The 26144-nt window shown below is 38.9% G+C and overlaps 1 protein-coding gene across 1 annotated transcript in view; it reads right to left on the bottom strand.

Annotated features, from left to right (window-relative positions):
- Positions 1-26144, bottom strand: part of LOC124789672 — a 61889-nt gene that overhangs the window by 353 nt on the left and 35392 nt on the right. Inside the window, exon 3 of the mRNA XM_047257107.1 lies at positions 4041-4393. Coding sequence (XP_047113063.1) covers positions 4041-4393 — 353 coding nt within the window. The remainder of the gene's footprint in view (positions 1-4040; positions 4394-26144) is intronic.

Below are 26144 nucleotides of genomic sequence, written 5' to 3'. Positions count from 1 at the left end.
TTTCAAAAAAACAGTAAACAGGGGAAATTTCTGTGTACACTGGCTGCAACAAGGAAAGTTTTAGTCAAAATATGCATTAAGTTATTGATGTAGATAAAACTGCGGGACAACTCATAACATTTTCGTCCACCCTCAATAACTTCTTTTTGCTCGCAAACCGAATGTCATTCAACGCAAAATGGGCAGGCACCACATGAAGATTATTGAGTAAACTTCAAAATGTGCATTGCATTAGCTAACAGAAATGGTATTTTCTTTGCATGAAAATACGTAAAGTCCGTCCGAACAGGCCTCAGAAGGCCCAATGGAACTCACCAACCGCCGTATCATTCTCAGCTGATAGGTGTCAGTGGATGTGGATATGAAGGGGTATGAGCCACTAGTTCTTAATCAAGTAGCTCCTCAATTGGCCTCACATAGGCTGAGTGCATCCCGCTTGCCGCTAGCGTATAGCAGAGCCAGATGGTCACTCACCCAAATGCTAGCCCAGCCTGACAGCACTTAACTTCAGTGATCTAACAGGAACCGGTAATATCACCATGGCATGGCTGTTGGCAAAGAATGTAAAAGCAGTATAATTATTAAATTATAGACTTACTGTGTGATACTGATGACTCATTACGACTATTATTGTACAAATTGTCAAAAGTTCACTTTCTGGGTCCTGGTTATGGGATTTCACCTTCTTTTTGTTGTTAATGTTGTGGAAAATTAAAGACAGTTGGGATTGCCTTGGACAAAAGACACCTCTGATCATTTGTGTCATCCACATATTTCTCTTCAAAGTGATCTGAGCAGATGTAACTTGTTATAGTTCAAAACAATGTCCTGTTTCATATTTTCTGCCCATCTCTAAATTAGTTCATGCAACTGAATGCTAAATACACATTAGACATGTTTAATTTATATTTCACTGAACAAACTGCAAAGATAAATTAAAGGATTCACCAAATAAAGCAGTTCACTTACCACACAGACAAACGACAGACTGGCTCCTCTCAATGTTCTGACAACTGTCAACAAGGCGGCTGAATTAACACTGTAACTCATGTGTTAGCCATTCTATGAAATTTAAACTCATTGCGTGCATCACTGCCCCTTGCGGCTGGCAACCCATACAGCTGGTACCCCCGTGCAACGCATGTGCTTTTTTTTATACATGAATAATCCACTAACCGAATATTCCACACATGAATAATCGGGAGTACACTGTACTTAATTACAGACACAATTACTGACAGTTATTCATACATTTTGAATTTTAACATATCTTCACAATTGGTACTTCAAAAAATTCTGTTATATTATAAAGTAGATTTTTCAGCCCAATAAATACAAACTGACCATGCTGAGAGTGGTGGTTTATTAATGATTTTTAGAGGGCTAACTCTGTGTGAGGGGGCTACTTTTAGCAGTCTCTGTCTTGGAATACCCAGTTTAATTTTCATCAAAGAGTTGTTCTGGTGAATCTCCTCTGATTTGAAATTATTTTACATTCAGTTTAATGTGTAGCAATGATTACATACATATACAGAAACACAGGCTTACAGTTGTGACTACATTATGGTTTCTAGACAGAGGTCAAGCATAGTCTTTCAGTCCAGCCCCACACATTTCTCATGCGATTTTTTTTATCTTCTATATATCACTTATATGTGAAAAGAGTCCCCATACCAGCAGTCCATAAGGACTGTGGGATTGGAACAGTCCAAAATATGTCAGTCTTAAATATTCGGAAGTGCTAATAACGATATTCTTTTGCAAATATGACTGATGTGTCCTCTCTGTGTCAACTTTGAGCCAATATAGAATCCTGTAAGTTTAATTGTTCTGTTTCCTATATTTTTAGATAATTCTAACAGAAAATTTGTTAGAGGAGAACCATTTCACAGCAGATTCTTGTGATTCCAGTGACATTTTTTGTAAGACTGGTGTGTCTTGATGGGTTGCAGTTATTGTTGTGTCATCTACATATGTAGTAATGTGGAACATGATGTGGCAAATTGATTATTGCAATTATGAAAAAGAATTGTCCGAGAACTGATCCTTGTAGTACCTCTGTCTCAACAAATTTCGTCAGAGAACATTTGTTTCTTATAGAGACACGTGATTTCCTGTTAATCCAAGAATTAAGCAATTACTTTTATTGGTGTATTATGTACCACATAAAATTCAGTTCCTCAAGCAATGTGGACACTGGAGATACAACGTAGGTAATTTACTGCACCATAATTTGAGCATTTTTTTTTTAGTATTATTTGCTGGTTTAGAAGACCAACAAGATAGGATTAATTGAGAAATGATCAAAATTCACACAAACTGCAAGTTTTATCAGAGATTCATTCCAGTGAGAGTGTCATGCAGATGCTCCTCCCTTCTCTTGTGCCTGATATAGCAAGAAAGGGGTATCATATTGGTTTATTTTTAAAATTTGAAGAGTACTCATTCCAAGACAACTCAAACTAATATAATTTACTACAGCATATACTTCACAATATGAGTAATGCAGTTAAATAAGAGAAACTTGAAGTTAAGAAGGAGCTTACTGATAGTTGTTGTTCATAAACACTATTTACTACTGGAACAGGAGAGGGACAATGGCAGTTGGGAATGATGCACCCACTACCCTCCGCCACACATCAGGAGATGTCTTGCAGAGTAGACATGTAGATGTACAATGACGAACCATGCCAAATTAAGGTACAAAGTGTTTTAAAAATATTTAGAAAATACGGAATAACAAAAAAAGGGAATAACAAAAAAAGGAGCCAGTGGTGATATGTTTCATTATGATTATGTCACAAATTAGCTTTGAAGCTTTCAACCAATGATAAGTCATGATAGACGCAAATCTTTCTATCATTGCTGCTATTCCTAACATTCTTTATGTAAACACGGATTTCATGCATCATGTAACTGTTCTGTATTACTTTTTTTCAATTAAATTATATGCAGTGTATCAGAAGTTGCTCCCTAAACTCCTTCTCAGAATACCTTCAAGATACAGCACTTCCCTTTTCAGTACTGAAAAATAAATATTGTGGTAAAGCTATGTAAAATAAGCAGCTGGTCTTGGGTTTGGAAACTTATTTACATTTCTTTCCTTAACAGTTTTCCAATAATAAAGTACAAGAAAATCCTATAAAAGATTATAGATTTGTTTCCAAACCAGAAATTAGTATTTGCTGTATTACTGAAATTGATGGCAACAGGTTCACAAACTTGGCAATTTATTAACAATTGAATAATATCACCAGTGTCTCATCATATGAAATATTATTGAAACTATCACTCACTACCCTTATTACTACAGGCAATAATCAGGAAGTAATTAATTTGTTTCAGTTTCATTATAAGCAGATGAATTATATGAATAATAATGATAACTGACTGAGAAATATTGTGTGACATACAGTTCTATTGTATCACTTAGTATTGGACTGTTTATATTAGTAGTTCCCACACCTTCTGCTGGTGCTTTTCTACCTCTCCCCATTGATATTTCAGGTAAGAACACATCAGTCAACATATATACAACATTTAACATCACTATCTCACTACCCTTCCAGATGAAATTATAATCAGCAGAAACAAGCACATTCCCACAAACATTTATTGAATCATTGTAGAAAGTAGACAATAGCTGATCATTTACATCTTCACAATCAGTAGTATTGGAATCATCATTCACTTGATAATCTGATTCAGCAGCAGCCTTCATGAATATATTCTTTGAAAATGTCACATAATCTGATCCATTTTTCAAACATACATACTTCGTTCTTGTTTCTGTTGAGTCTGTGGAAAACTTACCTTTTGCAACAGCAGGTAACTGAATTGTGAAAAAATCCTCATCTCCTAACAAAGCATATGGAGCAACACTCAAATAAGAACTTATATTATTATTGCATGTTTCCTTTGATATTTTCCTAACACATGTTGCATTACTATTAACTAGGTATTTTACTTCCTGTGAAAGAACACATGACCCACTACCCATGCTTAACAAATTTTGAGGTAGTTCAAAATAGCTGCTGTACCTGAGAGAAAAGTCTGAACCAATGTTCCATATCAGCTTAATTGGTTCCCCATACATGTACTGACTGTTCCTGATTACTGCATCAGATGTTAAGTTGGCATCGTTGTAGAAACTATTTTTTCTCTCCTTTTGTTCCACCAATGCATTCAGGACTGGGAGTGAAACAATTTTCTTCATTTCGATGAAGTATTGGCCCAAGTAAGGTGAATTAGCAGTAACATAGCACAGAAGATGAAACAATCCATTGTGCAGAGAATGTAGGTGATGCTTTTCACATGCAAGTGAATCATAATCTGACTGCACCTCATTGTTTGATGTGCAAATGAAGACTTCTTTGTCACGCTGACTGCAATCCTGAAAAATTCATAATTATTGTAAAAAAAAAAAAAAAAAAAAAAACAATAAATATAAGCTGTAATCTATGGTACCTAAGAAATAAAAATTATGAATGTATTCAACAGAATCATCTAGTCTCCTAGAGAACACCATTCTGGAATTCTCAGAGTATAGACATTACATTGTAAATACATTACTACACTTCACTGAATTTTGGTGTGAAGTGATGTGTGTAGATACCAAAGCAGTTTATGGATGTAGGTCACCAATTCTGTCTGTGACAGTTGTGAAATGAAGCCTGCAAAGCACTATTTGTTCAACAAGTGCTATTTTTGTTACATTTGATTAGTATTCTTAAACCCTTCTACCAACTACAAGTGTCAGTTGTCCTAAACTATAAATGGGTTGTTCTACTCTGAAACTGTTACTCATCAACTTCAGATAAGGATTGCCTCCAACTTTGTCATACTTATGATTTCCTAACATTTTGCTCTTTTTGTACCAAACAGACTTGAGTTTCTCCTCAGATTTGTTTTCAAAAACATGAATCTACAACACAGTGCCTGTACCCACCAAATTGGTGCTTTATCTATATGCCAAACTACTATCAGAAGCAGCTTTCTGATGCTCACTGCAATACTATCATCAATCTCACAGCCAAGCAACACAATGAGGGTGTGGTTTCAGTTCTTAAAATAAGGAATCAATTTGGCACCAACACCTAAATCCACACCTAACTTGGATATCATCAGCGCAGCGGAACAGGCAGCTGTATGGTTTCTACTTGAAGCAACTGAAGAAGTATTTCACATAACCTATTATATTCTCATTTGAACAAAACCTACAAAACTAACCATCTCTAGCAAGACAATGGGAGCCATACGGGAAGTACAAGAAGATCTCTATATCATGGTGTAACCGGCCAACAAAGGTAACACAACTGTGGTCCTATCTCATCAGGATTACACCCAGAAAATGAGGGGCCTGCAGTGCATACCAGACAATTGACACTGAACCCACCAAGAGGGGATCGAGGAAGACAATGGCCATTCTCAAAGAATCTGGCTTGCCAGATGAGGTTATTACCAGGCTTTGATGGAGAGCAACAGATCCACTGAGATTTTATGGACAGTCTATGCCCCATTGTTAACAACACTGGTACCCCAACATACTCACACTCTAAGCACCTGAAGAATTTGCTTAGCCCTTATGTCGGGAAGTGTTCACATCATATTCACAACTCCAGGCATTTTTCTAGATGCCTGAACAACTTTAGGCTTACGAGTACTGACATCCTTGTGAGCTTTCACATTGCTTCTCTTCTACCAGAGTGCCTTTACAAGAATCCTTAGAACTTATTTGCTAGAAATTTGACACTGACAAGTAACCTTTTTTAGGCATGTCTCAATGTCGACGGACTTTCTTACTGAAGGTGGCTACTACAAGCAGACGAAAGGAGTAGGCATGGGGGTCCACATTTACCAGTTGTCACTGACATGTATATGAAACATCTTGAGGAGGAAGCCCTGGAATCAGCCCAAAGGAAACCTACCTTTTCTTCTGATAAGCAACAATGTCTTTGTCATATGGCCACATGGAAGAGAGATGCTCGATGACACACGTCTCAGTTCCATACAACAAAACACAAGTTTTACCATGGAAGTCTGGATGTCCTGATAAAAAGAAAGGGGACAGCACATTGGGAAGACCTATGCCTACACACGGACAGCTGCTACCACCCTGTGCAGAGGAATGGCAAGCTAAAAATATTGAAACATCGTGCTCGCTCCCTTTCTGACAAGGGGTCTTAACCAAAAACTTTAACATCTGATGATGGTATTCTGGAAAGAGGTCTACAAAAAGTGGAAAATTCATAGAGTCCTATGTTCTACAACCCCTTTACAACTGGCAAAAACAGAAGTCTCAGGAGGATGCAGCTCCTGCATTTATTCATTTTTGTGACAATTATCTGGCAAGGAGGACAATTTCTTTGGAAGCACCAAGCGAAGGCAGTCTTTTGTCTAGCAGCTAAAACATTGGCACTGCTTGGTGGAGTCAAAGATGATCTCGGACTACAGAAATCCAGAGCCTATCACATATAGACGAACATCAAAGAAATCAGAATACCTAAAAATAACACTTTTGTAAAATTAAGTTATCTTGAGGAATACCCTAACAAGTAAGTCCATACAATTGATTCACACTGATAATTTTCACAGCTTTTACAATAAGCACATAAAAAATGAGCCAAAAATATTAACTACCAGCTAATTAAGAGTCAACTCCATATTGCAATAAATTTCAGAATTCAATTTCTCCAGTTTTGTAGTCACTTCATCCATACGATTAACTGCAGAAATAGTTTGTAAGTTACACACTATCTCATATGAGAAGACAACTGTAGCCATCAATAGACATCTTGAATAATAACTGCTTGGTTGCTCTTGTAAAGTTTCGTAGCTTAGAAGCCACATCACCACATTAGATATTTTAAATCAGGGCGTTAAGCTTGCGAGATGGGCAGGACCAAACATTCTTTGTCTATGTATAAATGACGCAGACAGTAATTCATCAGGTAAACATGCTTTCTGCTTATCTGACGAATTGTTAATTGCATCAGTATTTTGTAGGTATTGTCTGATGCGCTTTACCTCAGTGCAGTCTTACTGTGTTACTCATAGTGACTACAAACTATTCAACCTGCTATGAGGAATAGCTGTGTTATAGAAGTCATATGGCCTCCTTTGGTACTGACAGCTTTCTCAGCACATCCCATCCACAACTGAAGTCACAAATGATGACATTGGAGTTTGGGCTTGTTCTGTGCACCTACATTAGACCTTCACCGACAGCCAGTGGGCATTCAGTAGTGTTCTGAGTGCTCTGCTGTGAATGTCATAGTCAATGCGAGCCCTAAACTTGATCATGGTGAGTTATTTAGTGAATTTTTATTTAGTTTGTAGCAAGTTGTCACAGCTGGTAGTGATAGTAAGCTAAAGTTCTACACAAGTGAAAGAGATAATTTGTAGAATACATGCTTTCACCAAGTGTAAAGCATTTATATGTGCGAATCGCAACTATTGCTTGGAAATGGCAACAATGTAGTCCCCGTATGCATGTCAACCTGCACGAACTGCCATTGTTCATGGATCGGCCTGTAGTCAACTTAGTTAGCAGACAACGTCCACTCAGTGCTTCTATGTACACAAATGCAGATGTAATGGAAGGAGTTAAAGATCACAGAAATATTATATGTAATGGAGTTTGAAATAGATTAAATGTATTAGTATGTTCAATGAAGATTTGGACATGTTTCTGAAACATATTAATATCACTTAGGCTATACATGTCTTCCAACTTCTACTGAAACAGCTACTCCCGTCAGCCACCTTGCTGAGTCTTCTTAGGGAGAAAGTTTAATGAATATAATCTGAGAACTAGTTGTCTAACCAGTGAAACTGGATAACTATTGGCCACATGCATGAGCGAATTGGAAGCAGTGGCTACCCCATGTTTTCATTTTACCATTAAGTTTTTTATATTAAAAGGGAAACATTAAAATATTTGTTTTTATTTATGATGGTGGTGATAGCCTACACAAAAGCAAACAAGTCATGGACATATCTTCATTCAATGAACCAAGGAAATTTGAACATAAAATGTACATTTTCTTTTGTTTACAGTATAAATGAACTTGAAGACAATATCATGAAAAAGGAAGGCAATGCAGATGAAGAGGAAATCAGATGCACAAACTGCAGAAAGAATTTGATGAAGTTTTGAAAGATCTAATTTGAAACAAAGCACGTGAAATACATGACTTTCCCCTCAGAATTATTGAAATCCTTGTAGGATGTTAGAGATGAGCGAAGTACCCCCAGTAAATTTCATGTTCCATGGCTCATTTGTACAATTAATCATAATGATACGGAATGAGTCATTTTATACTCACATACTACATTCATTTGAAAATATGGCTACATGCTTACCAATTACAAGTTTTTAAAAAAATAAAGATGTGAACTAGTAATCCCTACCCACCTCCTTTTACACATTGCAGTAACAGAAATTCTTCTACAGAATAGAAGGGGCTGTCAAGGATAAACGTTTTTGGTTTCTTTTCAAATTAAACTCTGCTGTCTATCAGACATTTTATGTCCCTGGATAAGTGATTAAAAATGTTGGTGGCAGGACTGTGCACCACTTTTTGTACTAGAGACAGCCGTAATATTGAGTAATGAATATATTTTTTCTTCTGGTATTGCAATTACGTACATCATAGTACTTTTTGGACTGTAGTGGATTATTTACAACAAACTTTGTGGAGGAATAAATTATCATGAAGCAGTAGTCAAAATGCCTAACTTATATCTACAAGATGATCATGGGTGAGCACCACATATTATTCTTATAACAAGTTTTTGAGCAATAAAAACTTTCTTTCTTAAAGATGAGTTGGCACACAACCTTATTCCAAAGTACATTATTGAATGAAAAGACACAAATATGTCAGTTTACTGATTCATCTCTCCCCAAGACCTGCAGTGATTCTAAGTGCAAATGTGACTGAAGTAAGTTGTTTTAAGAACTCCAATTTTTTTCCACTATGTTCTTGTCAATATGAACACCAATTTTTTTAAGTTTCTACTTGTTATTATTACTTCACCAGTGTTACACTTAAATATCACTGGTCTAGTAACTCTAGAAGTGCACAGCTGAATATGTTGTGTCTTTTGAAACAGAGTGAGACTATTCACAGGAAACCACTCAATAAAACTTTTCTTCTGTTGCTATTAAGTATATTTGGAGTGATTAAAATACTAGTCTCATCCGCCAAAAGAACTAATTCTGCTTGTTGCATATCAGAAGGAAAGTCGTTTACATATTCGAAAAACAATAAGGGGCCTCAGACAGAGCCTTGTGGGACCCCATCAATGATTTCACTCCGGTTAGAATAAGCTCCACTGTTTACACCAACTAAATTAATAGGTACAACTTTCTACCTTCTTTTGGTAATACGTTGTCCATTGGTTGGCTATACCATCAGTTCCATAAAACCTCGGTTTATTTAGAATATAGACTTAAAGAAAAATGTAATAGTTCCATTCCAAGGTGTGAATCTTACACAGCCAGTAACTGAACAAGTTGTGATTGCAAACTAAAAACACAAATTATTGACGCAATGAAACACTGGTAGAAAAAGAGGATGAGCAGTTTGGATTCTGGAAAAATGTAGGAACACATGAAGAAGAGATTGTAGAAAGAGAAACCGATATTTATAACATTTTTCAACCCTAGTGAAATGAAAACACATGAAGCGAAAAGTTATCTACAACTTGTGCAGAAACTAGATTGCAATTACAACAGTCAAAGGACAAGAAAGGAAAGAAGTCATGGAGAAGGGAGTGAGGGTTGTAGCTCATCCCCAGGGTTATTCAGTCTGTACATTAAGCAAGGAGTAATAAAATCAAAAGACAAATTTAGAAAGATAATTCAAGTTCAGGCAGAAGACACAGAAACTGCTGAGACTTGCCAATGACATTGTAATTCTGTCAAGGAAGACAAGGGGTTGGATGATCAGTTGAATCGATTGGGAAGTATCTTGAAAAGAGATTATAAGATGAATACTACCAAAAGTAAAACAAGGGTACAGTATCCAAGTTAAATCAGATGATGCGTAGGGAATTAGATTAGAAAATGAGACACTAAAATGAATAGATGAGTTTTGCTATTTTGGCAGTAAAATAACTGATAATTGCTGAAGACAAAAGAATCTAAAATGCACGCTGCCAATAGCAAAACAGCATTCTGGAAAAGAGAAATTTAATAACACAAAGTGTTAGAAAGTATTTTCTAGAGGTACTTGTCTGGAGTGTAATCTTGTACACAACTGAAACACGGACAATAAATAGTTCAGACAAGAACAGAATAGAAGTTCTTGAAATGTGGACTTTGAAAGTGGGTAGATCAGATAACTAATGAAGAGGTATTGAATCAAACTCAGGGAACAAAGGACATTTATGGCACAGGGTTCAGGCAGCAGGTTACAGCCTGAGGTACCAAGGAATCATCAGTTCGGTAATGGATAAGTGTGTGTGTGCCAGGGGGGGGAGTTAAAACCTGTAGAGGGAGACCAAGAGATGACTACAACAAGCAAGTTCAAATGAATGTAGGTTGCAGAAGTTATGCAGAGATGAAGACACTTGCATAGGATAGACAAGTGTGGAAAGCTGCATCAAACCTAACTTTGGGCCGAAGACTATAACAATATCAACTACATGGAGACATTTCAGTGCAGGTTCTCCCCAAAACAATCTGTCATTTTCACTTTCAGGCTCAAACATACACAATGATCTCAACATCAACTGGGTGTTAAATCTCAACTCTTGTTCATTCAAAGACTGTGTGATTCTGCTAAATAGGGCCAAACTGCAGCAAACGGTCCGTGACAGGAGCAAAAAATTCATGTGGTCATATGGCAGGAAATGCGTTCCAAGGAAGGTGCACCCACATGAAAGTAGAGTTAAAAGATTTTTGATAGTGACACAGTATCAGCAACAGGCAGTTGGCTTGCCAGCAAGGGGTAAGCCAGACAACCATGTGAACCATTCTCCATGACAGCTGTCACAACCTTTATCATTTACAACATGTCTAGGCCTTATTACCTATGGACTTGCATCCACAGTGATGGATTTTGTACTGGTACCTCACACAAGCCACCCAAGTGCTGGGATTTCTGTCAGGCATCCTTTTCATACATGAGGCTACTAATGCGAAAGACCTGCCTCTAACTACCCTGCTACCCCCTCCCCCCTCCCCCCCCCCACCCCTCCGTCCACCTGAGTGTGCCCTCCCCACCTCCATCTACCCAGACAACTGCTTTCAATAATCAATATTCAACGATCAGTCTTTCCACTATAGTGGGCTTGTACAGTTGGGTGTCTGTGTGGTTGTGCATTTACTTTACTACGAAAAAGGTGAGTGGTTGCCTTTCCCTTATTTTACATATTTTTCCATCCAGGAATTTCCTTTATTGTTATTAGTATGTTGTGAAAGACATGGGCATGAAAACTCAAATACTTTTCTTTGTTTTATAAAAAATAATTTCCTTTAGACCATAGACGTAAATTTATTTTGTCAAATGACTACCAGTTTTGATACTACGCACTATATCAGACCATACTACGATTAAAACAACATTGCAGTTCACAATTAAAACCTTAGGAAATGTTTTTATAAAATATTTTTCTATATGATAGCTAAAGTATGGTACAAAGTGCGGTCTTATGATACAGACAGTATCTTATCTCTGGCACACAGTCATCAAAATTGTTTTCCCAGTTACGTTTGTCAGTATACCAAGTCAATGTTTAGCTAAGGCAATGCTTAATCCAGTCAATGAAGATAAAAAATGATCGAATAGGGGGAAAAAATCATGTAGTCACAAATATTGTACAATTTCAGGAGGAAGTGTCATAAATAACATACCAAAAGTCCTCAACAGTGGGATGTGAGCATGGGGTTTGGGGGGGGGGGGGGGGGGGGGACCATTTAAAGATCAGTTTTTCATGTATTTCCTTTAATAACTCAGAAACTGCAGCTTCTAACAAAAATGTTTCCCAATATAAAATTAAATTACATTAGATGTCCTGCAAAAAAGGTACTGTTTATTTTTTCCTCAAGGACTAATAGCTCCTGTGTTGCAGAGGATGGAAAAACTGCATATAATTTTTTAAAAAATTACTTTTTATTGTTATATGAAGTGGTTTAAGAACACATATTAAATGTGTGTATGACATCTAAGTGCAACGAAGGCATATTATGGGATAATGTGTGTTCTGGAGGTGTAACTGGGTGGAGGGTAGAAGCGCAAGGGAAGGTATGTTGCTGAATTGTGGTCATGCCCTTCCCTCCTTCATAGGTCTGCAAACTGAAGAGGGAGTAGGTGATCCACACTCTGTACACACCACTATATCAACAGGTGAGTCAGCTGGTTGATAGAAGAATCCAATTTCAAGTTTATGCCCACCATGTGGTGCCCCATAACATTTCTGTTAGAATGGCCATGGCATACCATTAGGCTCTTCAAAGTATGGAGGACAGCCACATGAACAAAATTCAAAAACTATTTTAGCTTAGACGCACTTTGTAAAAATAATACACTGACCAGAGGTGTGTCTTTGTACAGAGCAATTGAAATAAGGCCCTACCTGTGTGTGCACCCTAAACAGTGAATGAGTACCTACACTTGCTGATGGCGTGCACTATTCCAAGCTGCCACCTACTGAGGGTGCTTTGGAGGGCCCGCCACAGAATACACAAGCAGACCACTTCAAGAATATAGTAACAGTAAAGACATAAAAGAGACTGGTTGATTATGGGTGGAGGTCCAAATTAAAAGTTATTGTTACATGGTTGCAAATTTTAATTGTGTAAGCTCATGGAAGAAAATACTGTATTTAAAATAAATGATTCACATAGCTAAAGATAGCAGAAACCTCATTCTCTTTCAGTGTGGCATTCGCAGTTCGGAAAAGAAGTTACCGAGCATGGTGAGAAGTTACATTGGAACTGATTACAAGGTCCAGCTAATAACTGTTATTAAAGAGCAAGTGGGGTTACAACCGGTGTCAAGTACAGTGAGGCACAACAGCACTAATCAACATAACAAACGCCTAAACCACGGACACTGAATCTTGCCCAAACAATCTTTCACATAGTTTCAATTTCTATCTCGGTGGATTTGAGTTTCTTCTTTACTGCAACAAATACATCAGCTCTATTGCTCATTAGCCTATCTTTCTGATATATGCTTAAATTTTCCACAAAAATCTCACTGTTATCAACTGTTTAATCATCTTTCTGTACCTAGTATTCTTACACTTGTACTTCCAGGTTTCCTCTAGCTCTGTTTTACAACACTCAGGTAGATTTGGAGATTCAGAAAAATGAAATTATGTAGTTTTGTCGTTAATGTGGAAAGAAGGCTTACAAGATCTATATTTGCATTTTGGAATGTTTAAAAACAGAGAAAGGTCAAGAAGAGTGAAAAATAGTATTAACAATAGAATATTTGAGTTTCTGACATTCCATAACTGAGGAAATGGGTCATTTTGACAATGCATAAAATATTTTTATATTTGACTTAAACATCTACATCTGTACTCTGCAAGGGGTGCATGGCAGAGTGTATGTGCCACTGTACCAGTTATTAGGGTTTCTTTCTGTTCCATTCATGTATGGAGTGAGGGAAGAATGATTGTTTGAATGCCTCTGTGCATGCAGTAATTATTCTAATCTTATCCTCACAACCCCTATCTGAGCAATACATAGGGGACTGTAGTATATTCCTACAGCCATCATTTAAAGCCAGTTCTTGAAACTCTGTTAATATACTTTGTCAGGATAGTTCATGCCTATCTTCAAGAGTCTTCCGGTTCAGTTTCTTCATTACCCTGTGACACTCTCCCACAGACTAAACAAACCTGTGACCATTCATGCTGCCCTTCTCTGTATACGTTCAATAACGCCTGTCAGTCTTTTCTGGTATGGGCCCCACACACTTTTCTAGAACCAGTTGCATGAGTGATTTGTAAGCAATCTCCTTTGTAGACCAATTGCACTTCCCCAGTATTCGACCAACATACCCAAAGTCTACCACCTGCTTTAACCACAACTGAACCTAATGAGTTGGCTGATTCAAACAGTGACTCACTGATGTTATAGTCAAAGGATACTAAGTTTTCTTGTTTTATTAAATGCAAAATTTTATATTTCTGAACATTTAGAAAAAGTTGCCAATCTCTGCACCACTTTGAAATATTATAAATATTTGGCTGAATATTTTGTGCTCTATGCACAGCACTCTTGCAATTTTTACTCATTTCACTGAAAGCTACTGTAGGCACTTAGCACATGTGATTTCTATTTTATGTACAAATTTTCTGCACATAGCTTTGTGGCGCTCTATAGATCTGTCATTGGTCTTTTTGACTTTACAGAGGTTGATTTGACACTTCTTCCACTTCCTAGATGATTTTGGTCCAATACCCCTGCTTTTGTCTGTTCTGCTTCCTCCTCTTTCATTCCCTTGAGTTCCCTCACCAGCTGACGTATGGACTTGTTTCCATTTTCTTATTTGTTACTATTTTGCAGATGACCCACGTCTTTATTGTCACCATTTCCAAGATATTGTAAAAGGTACGCATCAGCCATCTCCTATATGCAATCTCTGTAGCATATTTACAAGTCAAATGATCAATCACATCCATCCCACACTTAGTTGCATTGTAGAATGTTATGGTTTCAGGTTTCTTCTTTCCTTCTCTGCTTATTGCTACTTCAGCATGTAGTGTACTTAGAAGGATGACATTTTTATTCTTACTTCCTTGGTACACAGTCATGGTGCAGTATCTATGGCCAGTCTGGTGCAAGATGGTGGTGGAGTGTATTTCAACATTTAGCTTCTTTACCTCATGAGGGATTTCACAACAGTTCTTGTTCGTTGTATCAACTAATGACTTTATTTTCTTTGAGCTTCATAGCAAGTTGAAGAGACCTTAAGTTGTCTGTCATCATGTTTCTTCCATGAGACACAAAACACGTAGTCCCAAAGTGGTTACATCTCTTTATGTGTGTTCTCTTTTCAAGTTATGAGAAAGCATTACATATGTACTTTTTTGTTGCATTGGCTGTGATCCACTATTATTTGGGAGCACATTTGTTGGGTTTGTTGGGCATTAGTTGAATGAACCCACATCTTATTTGGCTTGGTAATGGTTGTTTGTCTATGGTCATATTTTCTCCATCGCAGTAAGAATGAATACTTTTATTCTATGGACTTTCCCCAAATTTCAGATACAAGAGTGAATTTGTTGGCTACTAGGTATTCAGTCCAGGTTGATTTTTCATTGAAATGGAGAAATCTGAAAAGCTCCACACATCTGCCCCTAGATAAAAGTAGGGTCCAAAAATGCAACCACAAATCACCCGTAGACATACCAAGCACTGATGACAGAGTCATTTACTCATTAGCAAGTGTAAGTAGTCTGACTTCTTCTGTCCTTTGGAATGTTTACAGCAGACCTCCCTCCAGAGTAAGAACAATTGGCAATCTCCCACTCGGTTCCATCCTTAGTGACCACCTGTTTAGAGGCATTCAACCACAGTTCCTGTGACAAATGAGGTGAGGACTGATTAAGATCTGCACCTGAATTTTCTCCCACTAATCCCACGTCAATCAAAGTGTCTTCATCTTCATTTGTCTTCGATACAAAATACTCATGTTCATCAGTGAAGTCAATTTCCAATTCATCATTGGAATTCTCAAGAGATGTAACATTGCTCCATCGGAAGGTTCCTGTAGCTGAGATTGTTCAAAAACATCTTTCATACACGAAGAATATTATCCAAACGACACCGTATAAACTGTGGCACACTTGAATATGCACTTGCCAAGATGCAACAATGAACAGCAAAACCTCCACATGATGGTTGACTGTTGCCACTTCATCATTGGATTGTCTACGTATGTTCAGAAAAAATGACAGTGGTGTCACATTGAGCCCCCTCTGCCATTTTAAGTAATCAAATGAAATGGCCAAGAAAATATAAACATTTTGCATATCATAATGCATCATTGTAAAGAGAAGAAAAAATTAGAAAAAGTCATAAGATTTCATGAACAAAGTAAAAAAAAACTTTATATGAAACAACCAAAATATGTGTCAGGAGTCATTTTGATCCCTTCCACCATTCTTGTGTTAATCCATCCACTACATGAGAAGGAAGACTAACAAAATGTCAGCTACTGCAGAGGAGTGTCACTTCCACCAGTGTCACACATAGTATTATGAATAATTTTCCTGAAATGAGTTGAATAAACAACTGGAAGAATATAAGGGTCATTTTTGAAAGGGAAGATACTGCACAAAACACATTTTTAACTTATAACCGATAAATTGTCACAGAATGTTAAACAGAAAACCCATAATACTATCATTTATTGCTTTCAAAAAAGTACTTCATTCTGCAGATAGAGAAATAATCGATAACATCATTGGAGAACTTATTTTTAAAGCAAAACTAGCCTATTAAATTTGTGAAACTCTTAACAACTACAATATGTAAAGTGAAATTCATGGGAAAAATGTCTCACCCATTTCAAATAAAATCGTGTGTTAGACAAGGGACTGGCTTATCACCTTTACTGTTTAACTGTGTGTTAGAAAAAATTGTAATGATCTGGAATTTTGAAATAAAAACAGCAAAAAATGGAACCAATAATTCTGATAAGAAAACAAACGGAATTAGGGTAATCTGTCTAGCTTCGCAAATGATTTTGTGACAAATTCAGAAGATCTGACAGAATAAATCTTCTGGAATGAACAGACAGTAGAGCTGGACTCAGAATTCTATCTGGAATAAAATTTCATGACAAATATGTAAAATGCACCACAATACACAGAATTACAAACAGGTAAAAATAGAGCAAGTTAGTATATTTAAATATATTGAAGTAGCCATACAGTAAAATGGACTAGAAGAATTTGAAACAGGTTTAAGAGTTGGAAAAAATGGAAAAAGCATGTGGTTTATTTAGTATCTGTACTCCAAAAACCATCCTGTTGGCACACATGTAAACTATATGATCCAGCAGCTCTGTATCCATCTCAATGCACCTCTAGAAATACAAAACTGAAACAGTATGCCATTAACAATTTACAATGAACAGAACAGAAACACTTGAAAGATAAAATATTAGAAAAATAATTGCTGTAATACCAACTACAGATGGTTGGAAAATGAGATCTTCCAAAATACACAGCAAATATCAGAAGTAAAACCAAAATAAAGATTAATCTTCTTTAGGCACCTCTCCATAATGAATGAGTACAGTCTAAAGAAACGAATATTTCTGTATTTCTCGAAAAAAAAAAAAAAATGCTAAATAAAGGACACTTTCTGGGAAAATCAGAAAAAAGTCAGACAGACGAAAGGAAAAGATACTATGGGGAGAAAAAATAAGGAGCGATGGAATAATAGGAAACAACAAAGAAAGAAAAGACACTGGAGTTGTTATGTGGTCCAAGTTGATCAATATGAAGACATTATAAAAAATCACCATTGTAATAAAACATTAAGTGAATAATAAATTGTATCTTTTTAATGCATAGCATTGACTTTTACTTATTGGTACAATGACATACTCATGGAAGCAATTTTGACAACTGCATGCTAGGGGTAAAGGTGCTCCTTGTTACCTATCATGTGAGATTGCACTTTGATCCATACTTTACATAAATATTGTCCCTTATGCATTCCTACACCATTCACCAGATTGTGGTGAAACTTTGTTGAGTACTTGTGTTCAAGTCTGCAAAGTTTTCCGAGCTTAGTAGAGGTGACAAAGAAAATTCCTGACATTTGGCAGTGCTGCTGCCAGCTTTCAACTTAACCGCAAATGGCTGCAAGCAAAAAGAATACTCTATGGAGCTGTGATAATACTGAGGCATTGCCACAGAGACATATACAAAATCATTTAAACAATAGTATATAGTTTAGCAACAATTGGTGTGTTTCCAGTGCATGAGTGTGCACATACGACATCATTGAATTAAATTAAATAAAAACAGTGCCATTTCAATTAATATATGATACAACACATGGTGTTAAATGTGAAATTCCAAATACTCATCAACATTAGATAACAAATATCACATTCATTTTCCTTTCTTTTTCCAAGTGATTTTCCAGTAGTAATCACTAGAGACCATATTATATGCATTTGCATATTTGGCTCCTTTTCATCAGTTATTGCATATTTTAACTAAAAACTAGTGACGATACATATTTTTGCTCTATGTTTACAATATTTTAAAAATTTAGATGGGCATTCTCTAGCTCGATCTAGTTTTGATGCCTCACAGATTTACCGCGACCTAGAACTGCGTGCAATCACTAACCGAGAGGCCACTGCCTAGCGAAATTACAGGAGAGGAACAGGAACAGGCAGACAGAGTCAATGCTCCTGCATCCACACCCCCAGTTAATCCCCTCCACCGCCATACCGTATGTGTTGGCAACAATTAAATTAAACCACGCAAGCTTATAGTCGCCCGCCCACTGTTTCAGTTTAGCTGTCCATTTACTTGTACACAGTTGAACATGTTTACGACATGTGGAGTGTAATTTGTTGGGTGCCATGCCGCCCGAGAAAAGAAACTTCGTTTCATGGATACCTGACCATCCTGGAACATTTACATATGACAGAATTGTTTTATATTGTCAAGTTTGCGAGAAAAACGTTTTGTGCAAACAAAGTTTCAAATAGACCAGCATGTCAAGACAAGTCTTCATATCACAGGGATGCAGAAAAAAGGACCACAACAACTTCTGACAGCTGCAACTTGCAGTAGCAGGGATTTGTCCAAAGGTAACCAAAAAATTTGGTTTAACATGGAGCTATGTGAAGCATTCATTGCAAGCAATATTCCTCTTCACAGACTTACAGACCCTATCCTCAAAGGTTTCCTGTAAAAATATTGCTTAAATCAAAATAAACCAGATGAATCAACATTGTGTAAAAAGTACATACCAACATTATACGTAAATATTCTGGAAGAAAAACACAATGAACTCAATTATTTGGATTTCAGTTGACAAAACAGTAGACACTTGTGACTGCTACATTGCAAATGTAATTGTTGGTGCCTTAAAAGAAGGGCCTTCTTCTTCCTATTTAGAGGCCTGCAAAGAACTTGAAAAAGTAAATCATTCTACAATCACCACATTTGTGAATAAGGGTATTAGAAAAATATTTTCAGAATCTTCTGAAGATGAAAGGGTGTTTAGTTTATTTCTGCTGATGCTCCCTGTATGATCAAAGCAAGATAAGTCCTCCGAGTATTTTATTCCAATTTGATTCATGTGACGTGCTCTGCTCATGGAGTACATCACCTTGTTGAAGAAGTATGTTCCACGTTTGTGACTGCAAATAAACTGATTTCATCCATGAAGAAAGTGTTTCTAAAGGCTTCTGCCTGCACAAGACCTACAAAGAAAAATTACCAAATGTGCCTTTACCTTCCGAACCAGTGGTAAGTCGTTGGGGTAAATGGGTCAAAGCTGTGTTGTTTTACAATGAACATTTTGAGGCCATTAGAGAGGTAGTAAACAACTTCCATATCACAGAGCCTTTGGCAGTTTGCCAGTGCAAGGAAGTTTTTAAGGATTCTAGTATTAAAACAGACATTGCTGTGATTAGCACTCATTTTTCTCATATACCTGAAAGTATTAAAAAGCTTGAAACTCAAGTATTGGCACTGAATGAATCTATTCAGTTAATGAATAAAATTATTCTAGTGAACTCTTCATTGCCACAGGTATTCCCAAGAAAACTTTAAAGAAGTTTGAAAACATTTCAAAGAATAACCCAGGCTTTGAACCATTGTGTCAAATTAATAGTTTTATTAATGGGATGGCTTAACTTTAACCAGAAACAATAAGTGCCAACATAGCACCCAAATTCAAATACTGCCCAGTTACCTCAGTTGATATAAAACGGTACTTTTCTGCTTATAAAGAGTGATCGAAGACACAATCTTACTTCCAAACATTTGGAACAGTACTTGGTCATTTATGTTTACAATAGCAGAAAAATGTAAAATAAATTGGAAATGATCTTTTGGGCCAATGGCATTAATTAAAAGTTAATGCTGTTCAAAAAAATTCATAACTGTCTTTTGTTTCTTAAATAAAATATTACAGACTTTTGTACGTGCCCCTCTACGTGTAATACATCTCGAAGATGGTCCTGTACATATCGACTGTTTTGCTGCGACTCACTCGATCACATCCACTTGTTACCAACAACAATAGCTAAGAAGGAACAATTCTTGAAACACAGTATTTGTCCCCATTTTGCAAATTTTTAGAAAATAACCCCAAAAAGGTCCCCTTCCTAACCTCTACCAGAAGGTATTCAGAAAATGATAGCAGTGTTCTAAATGTAGCAATTCCTCGTAATTGATATGCACAGGTTCGGCTCTGAGATATAATGCATGCAGTAACTACCATGTTTTTATATTATTTGATCTTGCATATTTTAACACTTTTCATTCATTTTCAAGCATTTTTCACTCATATTGCATACATATTTTAAGGTTTTTATGATACATATAATCCAGTCTCTAGTTTATTTATTTATTTAGCCATCTGTGAACATTTGAAAATGTATGGATGTTGTCAGTTTATGTACATTCATATATTTATAGAGTTTGCTGTTACATGTAGTTAAACATTGTAACATATAAGTTATTTACAGTCCTTATCAAAACATTACATTTAGTTAAATATTGTGAAACAAGAGTTATTTACAATCATTGTGTACTAAGGAATTCACTTATAGTGTAAAAGCAGTGATCCTGCAAAAACAATTTAAGATTTTTCCTAAAGTGGTACATGTCATCTGTTTCTTTTATTTTCTGTGACAGTTTATTATACAGTTTTACACCTTCATACAAGAAGCCATTTTTGAGTCTTATGTTTATTCTTCCTGTCTAGGTGAAGACAGTGACTTGTTCTTGTACTATATGAAAACTGCTATTTGTGCTATAATTTTCTACGTTTTTCTTTATGTCTGCTATGGTTTAGAATATAAATTCACAAGGAACAATTAGAATTTCTAATATTTTGAAAAGTTCTCTGCAGTTGGCCCACTTACTGCTTTTTGTTATAATTCTTGCTGCTCTACTTTGCATTTTAAATACTGTTTGTAAATTCTGAGCACTGTTTCCCCAGAAAATAATACCATAACTGATTACTGAATGAACATAAGTAAATCAATTATGCCCACCGAAGCAATTCCTAATTGCTTCGTTTATACCTCAAACAGAAAAGAAAAAGGTATCTTGAGCTTCAGCAACAGACAAGCAATGGGAAGCAATACTGGATACTTTTTGAGTACACATTGCTCAATCTAGATGAACACTCTCATTGATTTACATCTAGATGCATCCCATTATAATAGTAATTATGACAACAATCTTCATCCAAGTGTGGTTATGAATAATGGGTAAATTACGTGTGTATTACAGTGCCCTCAAATTCAACCCAAACCATTATCAATAGTGGTATCATATGACAAGTTAGCCTATACGTTTCTAGACAAACATATGTGTTGTGACTTGGCAAGACAGCCAAGCCACTATGATTGGTAGCCGAAAGGCACGTGTTTAAGCTCACACAGGCTGGCGTGAGGTCTGGAACAGTTAAAGGAGTTGAGTCTAGTAAAAATAATACATAGCTGCTGGAATACTTAACTTTAATCCATAATTGGTGAACATCGGTCTGACGGTACAGGCGTCACAAGATAAATAGCAAATGATAATGGCGCCTTGCTAGGTTGTAGAAAATGACGTAGCTGAAGGCTATGCTAACTATCGTCTCGGCAAATGAGAGCGTAATTTGTCAGTGAACCATCTCTAGCAAAGTCGGCTGTACAACTGGGGCGAGTGCTAGGACGTCTCTCTAGACCTGCCGTGTGGCGGCGCTCGGTCTGCAATCACTGACAGTGGCGACACGCAGGTCCGTCGTATACTAGCGGACCGCGGCCGATTTAAAGGCTACCACCTAGCAAGTGGTGTGGTGTCTGGCAGTGACACCACATTCCTCCCCCGCAAATCAGCGAACGGTTGTGTTATAAGGCTTCCGCCCGCCGTGGGGAGGACCCCATGTTGACGTATGCGACAAGGTGGGGAGCCTAACAACAGGCGAGGCTGTGCCACCCGCACCCTGCCATTCGGTCCGAGGGGAGCTAGGAAACGCATGAAAACCTAGTCCAGGGTGCACGCCAACATGCGGTGTATGCGCCCGTAGAGAGTCAGGAGGGGCCGAAGGGTCGACCTCCATCGGGTCGGAGCACCCGACGGGCGAAGACGACAGATGGTCCGGAGCGGGCAAGAGTTCCATGGCAGAGGACAACTGGACACGGGAAGCGATCGGCAGCGCGTGACCCAGGGAGGCACCCGGCATTTGCAGCAACACGTCCACTGCGGGCGTCGCCGGCGGGAGAACAGGCGGCGGTGGCGCGTCACCATGGGGCAAAATGGAAGGCAGCGTCGGTAACACCTGGGGCTGAGGCGAGCCAGTAGATGGGTCCCCAGGGCGCTGACCGGACGGCACCGTCGCTGAAAGCAGACGGGGGGCGGCAGATCCCGTGCGACGACAGAGGCGCAACTGATTGAGATGCTGACGCACCTCACCAGAGGCCCCCAAAACCAGATACATAGCGCAGCTGAGGCAGCGAAGAATGCGCCCTTCGAGCCAACGCCGTGAACCTCGATAGTTGCGGTAGTAAACAACGTCACCTGCAGCAAAAACAGGTGTCTGCCGCTGCACAGGAACCTGATGCGGCGGATGTAGCAAAGACATCAAGGTGCGATGAGGGCGACCGTGAAGCAACTCAGCCGGCGAGCGACCATCTCGGGGCAGAGAGCGATACGAGGACAAAAAGAGCAATAATGCGTCCTCCCGAGAATGAGACTTTTTCAACTTCAACATCTGTGACTTGAAAGTCCGGACCAAACGTTCAGCGGCACCGTTGGAGTGTGGCGAAAACGGCGCGGATGTCAGATGTTGAATACCATTGGCCTTGCAGAAGGACGGAAATTCTGTGGACATGAATTGTGGGCCATTGTCGGAAACAATAGTCTGTGGAAGACCTACAATGCAAAAGATAGCGGATAACGCTTGGATGGTGGCCGATGACGTCGTGGAAGACATCCGGACAACAAAAGTAAAATTACTGAATGAATCGACCAGAACCAACCATCGAGCATTCCAGAAGGGACCAGCAAAATCGATGTGTAAGCGTTGCCAAGGGGAAGTGGCTTTTGGCCATGCAAAGAATTTCCGCGGTGGTGCTGATTGTTGTTCGGCACACACCATGCGAGAAGAGCACATTTGTGTAGTCGCAGCATCGATTCCGAACCAAGTACAGTGCTGACGAGCAAGTTGTTTCGTTCTCACTATACCCCAATGTCCTTGGTGGAGAAGCTGTAAGACAGAGGACTGTAACGAACGTGGGACCACGTCATACAAAAAGTCTCTCCTTGTGAGCAAAAAATTGGCGAACCAACGGATCTCCTATCCGTGACTTTGACAAGGGCCATTGCGTAGCAACAAAATGCAGAACGGTAGCGAGGACAGGGTCGGCACCCGTCGCTGTAGCTACACGACGAAAATCAATCGGAAACGATTCCACCACGTCATCGGTTTCCGAATCAATGAACATGCAAGCAAGTTCGGAAGAATTGACTGCTCTATCCTCAGCAACAGGCAAACAGGACAACGCATCGGCGTTTCCGTGCTTAGCAAGATATCGTAGAGGTACTGCGAGAGGAAAATAGACCAGCGAATGAATTTCTGCACTGTACGTGGAGGTACAGGCTTGGTCGGATGAAAAAGCGATGTCAAAGGTTTGTGGTCAGTGATGATGGTAAAGTGACGACCATACAAGAAATCATGAAACTTTGTAACACCAAATACGAGAGCAAATGCTTCTTTCTCGATCTGTGAATAATTTCTTTGCGCAGACAATAGCAATTTGGACGCAAAGGCAATAGGCCGATCATGCGAACCAACTTTGTGTGCAAGCACAGCACCAATCCCGAAATCCGATGCATCCACCATCAACAAAAGGGGCTTCCGGGGATCAAATGGCGTAAGGCAAGTATTGGAAAGCAACGCCGATTTCAACTGGCGAAAGGCGCGTTCACATTCCGTCGTCCAGACGAACGGAACACCCTTACGGCGTAAGCGATGAAGCGGAGCTGAAATGGAAGAGGCGTGGTGCACATAGCGATGATAATAATTGATTTTGCCCAGCACACTATGTAGCTGCTTCAAATTCTGCGGCGAAGGCAAGTCTTGTATGGCAAGGAGGTGCTCGGGACTGGGATGTATGCCTTGGGCATTGAGTACATGTCCCAGATATGGCAAGTCATGAGCAAAAAACACACATTTGTCCTTCCACAAGCAAAGACCATTTTGTCGCAAGACCTGAAATAATGTTCTGAGATTTGCTAAATGTTCTTCTTCCGTCTTTCCGGAGATCACAATATCGTCCAGATAGTTTGCTGCAGTAGGGACCCACGCACAAAGAGTTTGTAGATATTGCTGAAACAATGCAGGGGCAGATGCACACCCAAATGGCAGTCGTTTGAATTGGTACAAACCAAGATGCGTGTTAACCACCAAAATTCGTCACATAGACGAGAAACACTGTCTGAAGGCACAGTTTGGTTCACTGATAGGACCTGATTGACTATAGACAAGTTAAACAACTGAAATAAATCGAAACCAAACAAGTTCACTGGAGCAGAAGAACGAAGGACGTAAAATGACACAAGTTTTGTTTGTCCCTTGTCTGTTACAAGAAGGCTGCACTGTCCTAACACAGGGATCGCCTGTCCGGAATAACTAGTTAGCTTAACATTTGCGGCACGCAACGGAGGTGTGCCCAGCTGTTTGTACGTGTCGTGATTGAGTAGTGAAACTGCAGCTCCGGCATTGAGCTGGAACGGTATCACGTTGCCGATGTCCTAATCCACAAAAAGTTTATTGTCCTGCTGACGACAAGAGCGACTGTCTCGTGCAACGTGAACTGACACTGGTACAAAATCACTTGCGACTTGATGGGATTTCCGTCTACGTCGACGCACAATTTTTGTGGGATGAACACAGTCACTGTTAGAGAGAGTGACACTGGGCAGAGTGGAATGGACTACATGAATTTCCATGGGCGAAGGTTCACGAGCCCGAGTATTCTTGGTTCGATTCCGGCGTGAAGCAAAGGGCCTGGATTGGTTGTGAGTGTCCGATCTGAGCTTTTTCTGGGAAACACTTTGAACATGGCCTTTTTTATTACAGAAAAAGCAAATAGCCTGGTGTGACGGGCAATTCTCACACGAATGTCTAGTAGCACACTGTGGGCATGATTTCACTGCATTTGTTTGCCGACGCGGGACACATGGCTGAGAGCCAGGCGGCAGTGGCGCGGCCGGGCGCGAGGACTGTTTACTGTTCCGTGCAGCTCGCCCGGCGGGCCGGTTAATGTGACACACAGGTGGCGAAGATTCAAATGATTCCTGAGCAAAGTCAAGTGTGTCCTGCCGATCCAATATGTCCATCACTTGTTGAAGGGAGGGATTGAATAGTTTCAAAATCTGTTCCCATATACGAACATCAGAAACGTTCTGTGCAATTGCATCACGTACCATAGTATTTGAACAAGGGAGTCCACATTGACACTCAAAAGCACAATCCCTAGTAAGGCCTTGCAAGGTTGCAACCCACTCCCGATTAGTCTGACCTGCCGTACGTTTTGTACGAAAGAAGGTATACCTTTTCGCAACTACATTGACTGATTCTTTGAAATATGCATCTAATGCAGACAAAATTTCGTCGTAGGACAGAGTTGCTATGTTGCGTCGGGGAAATAATTTGACTATCACACGGTACGTGTGCACCCCGACAGAGGACAATAAAAAAGGCTGCCGCTCGTTACCTTGAATTCTGTAGGCGGCGAGATGGAATCCAAATTGGCATGACCACTCCGTCCAACTTTCCAGTGCCGCAGCAAAAGGACGAAAAGGTGGTGCAACTGCGTGTTGTGGCTGCGGTAGCGGTGAAGCAGTGGCTGCCGCATCGTTTTGCAGTGCACGTTGACCCTGGACGAGCTGTCCAAGGGCAGCCAATAAGGCCTGCG

This window comes from Schistocerca piceifrons, chromosome 3 (assembly GCF_021461385.2).
Source record: "Schistocerca piceifrons isolate TAMUIC-IGC-003096 chromosome 3, iqSchPice1.1, whole genome shotgun sequence".
In the NCBI taxonomy this organism is placed as follows: Eukaryota; Metazoa; Arthropoda; class Insecta; order Orthoptera; family Acrididae; genus Schistocerca; species Schistocerca piceifrons.
Note: the sequence above shows the minus strand (reverse complement) of the source record. Positions and strands in the feature narration are given on the sequence as shown.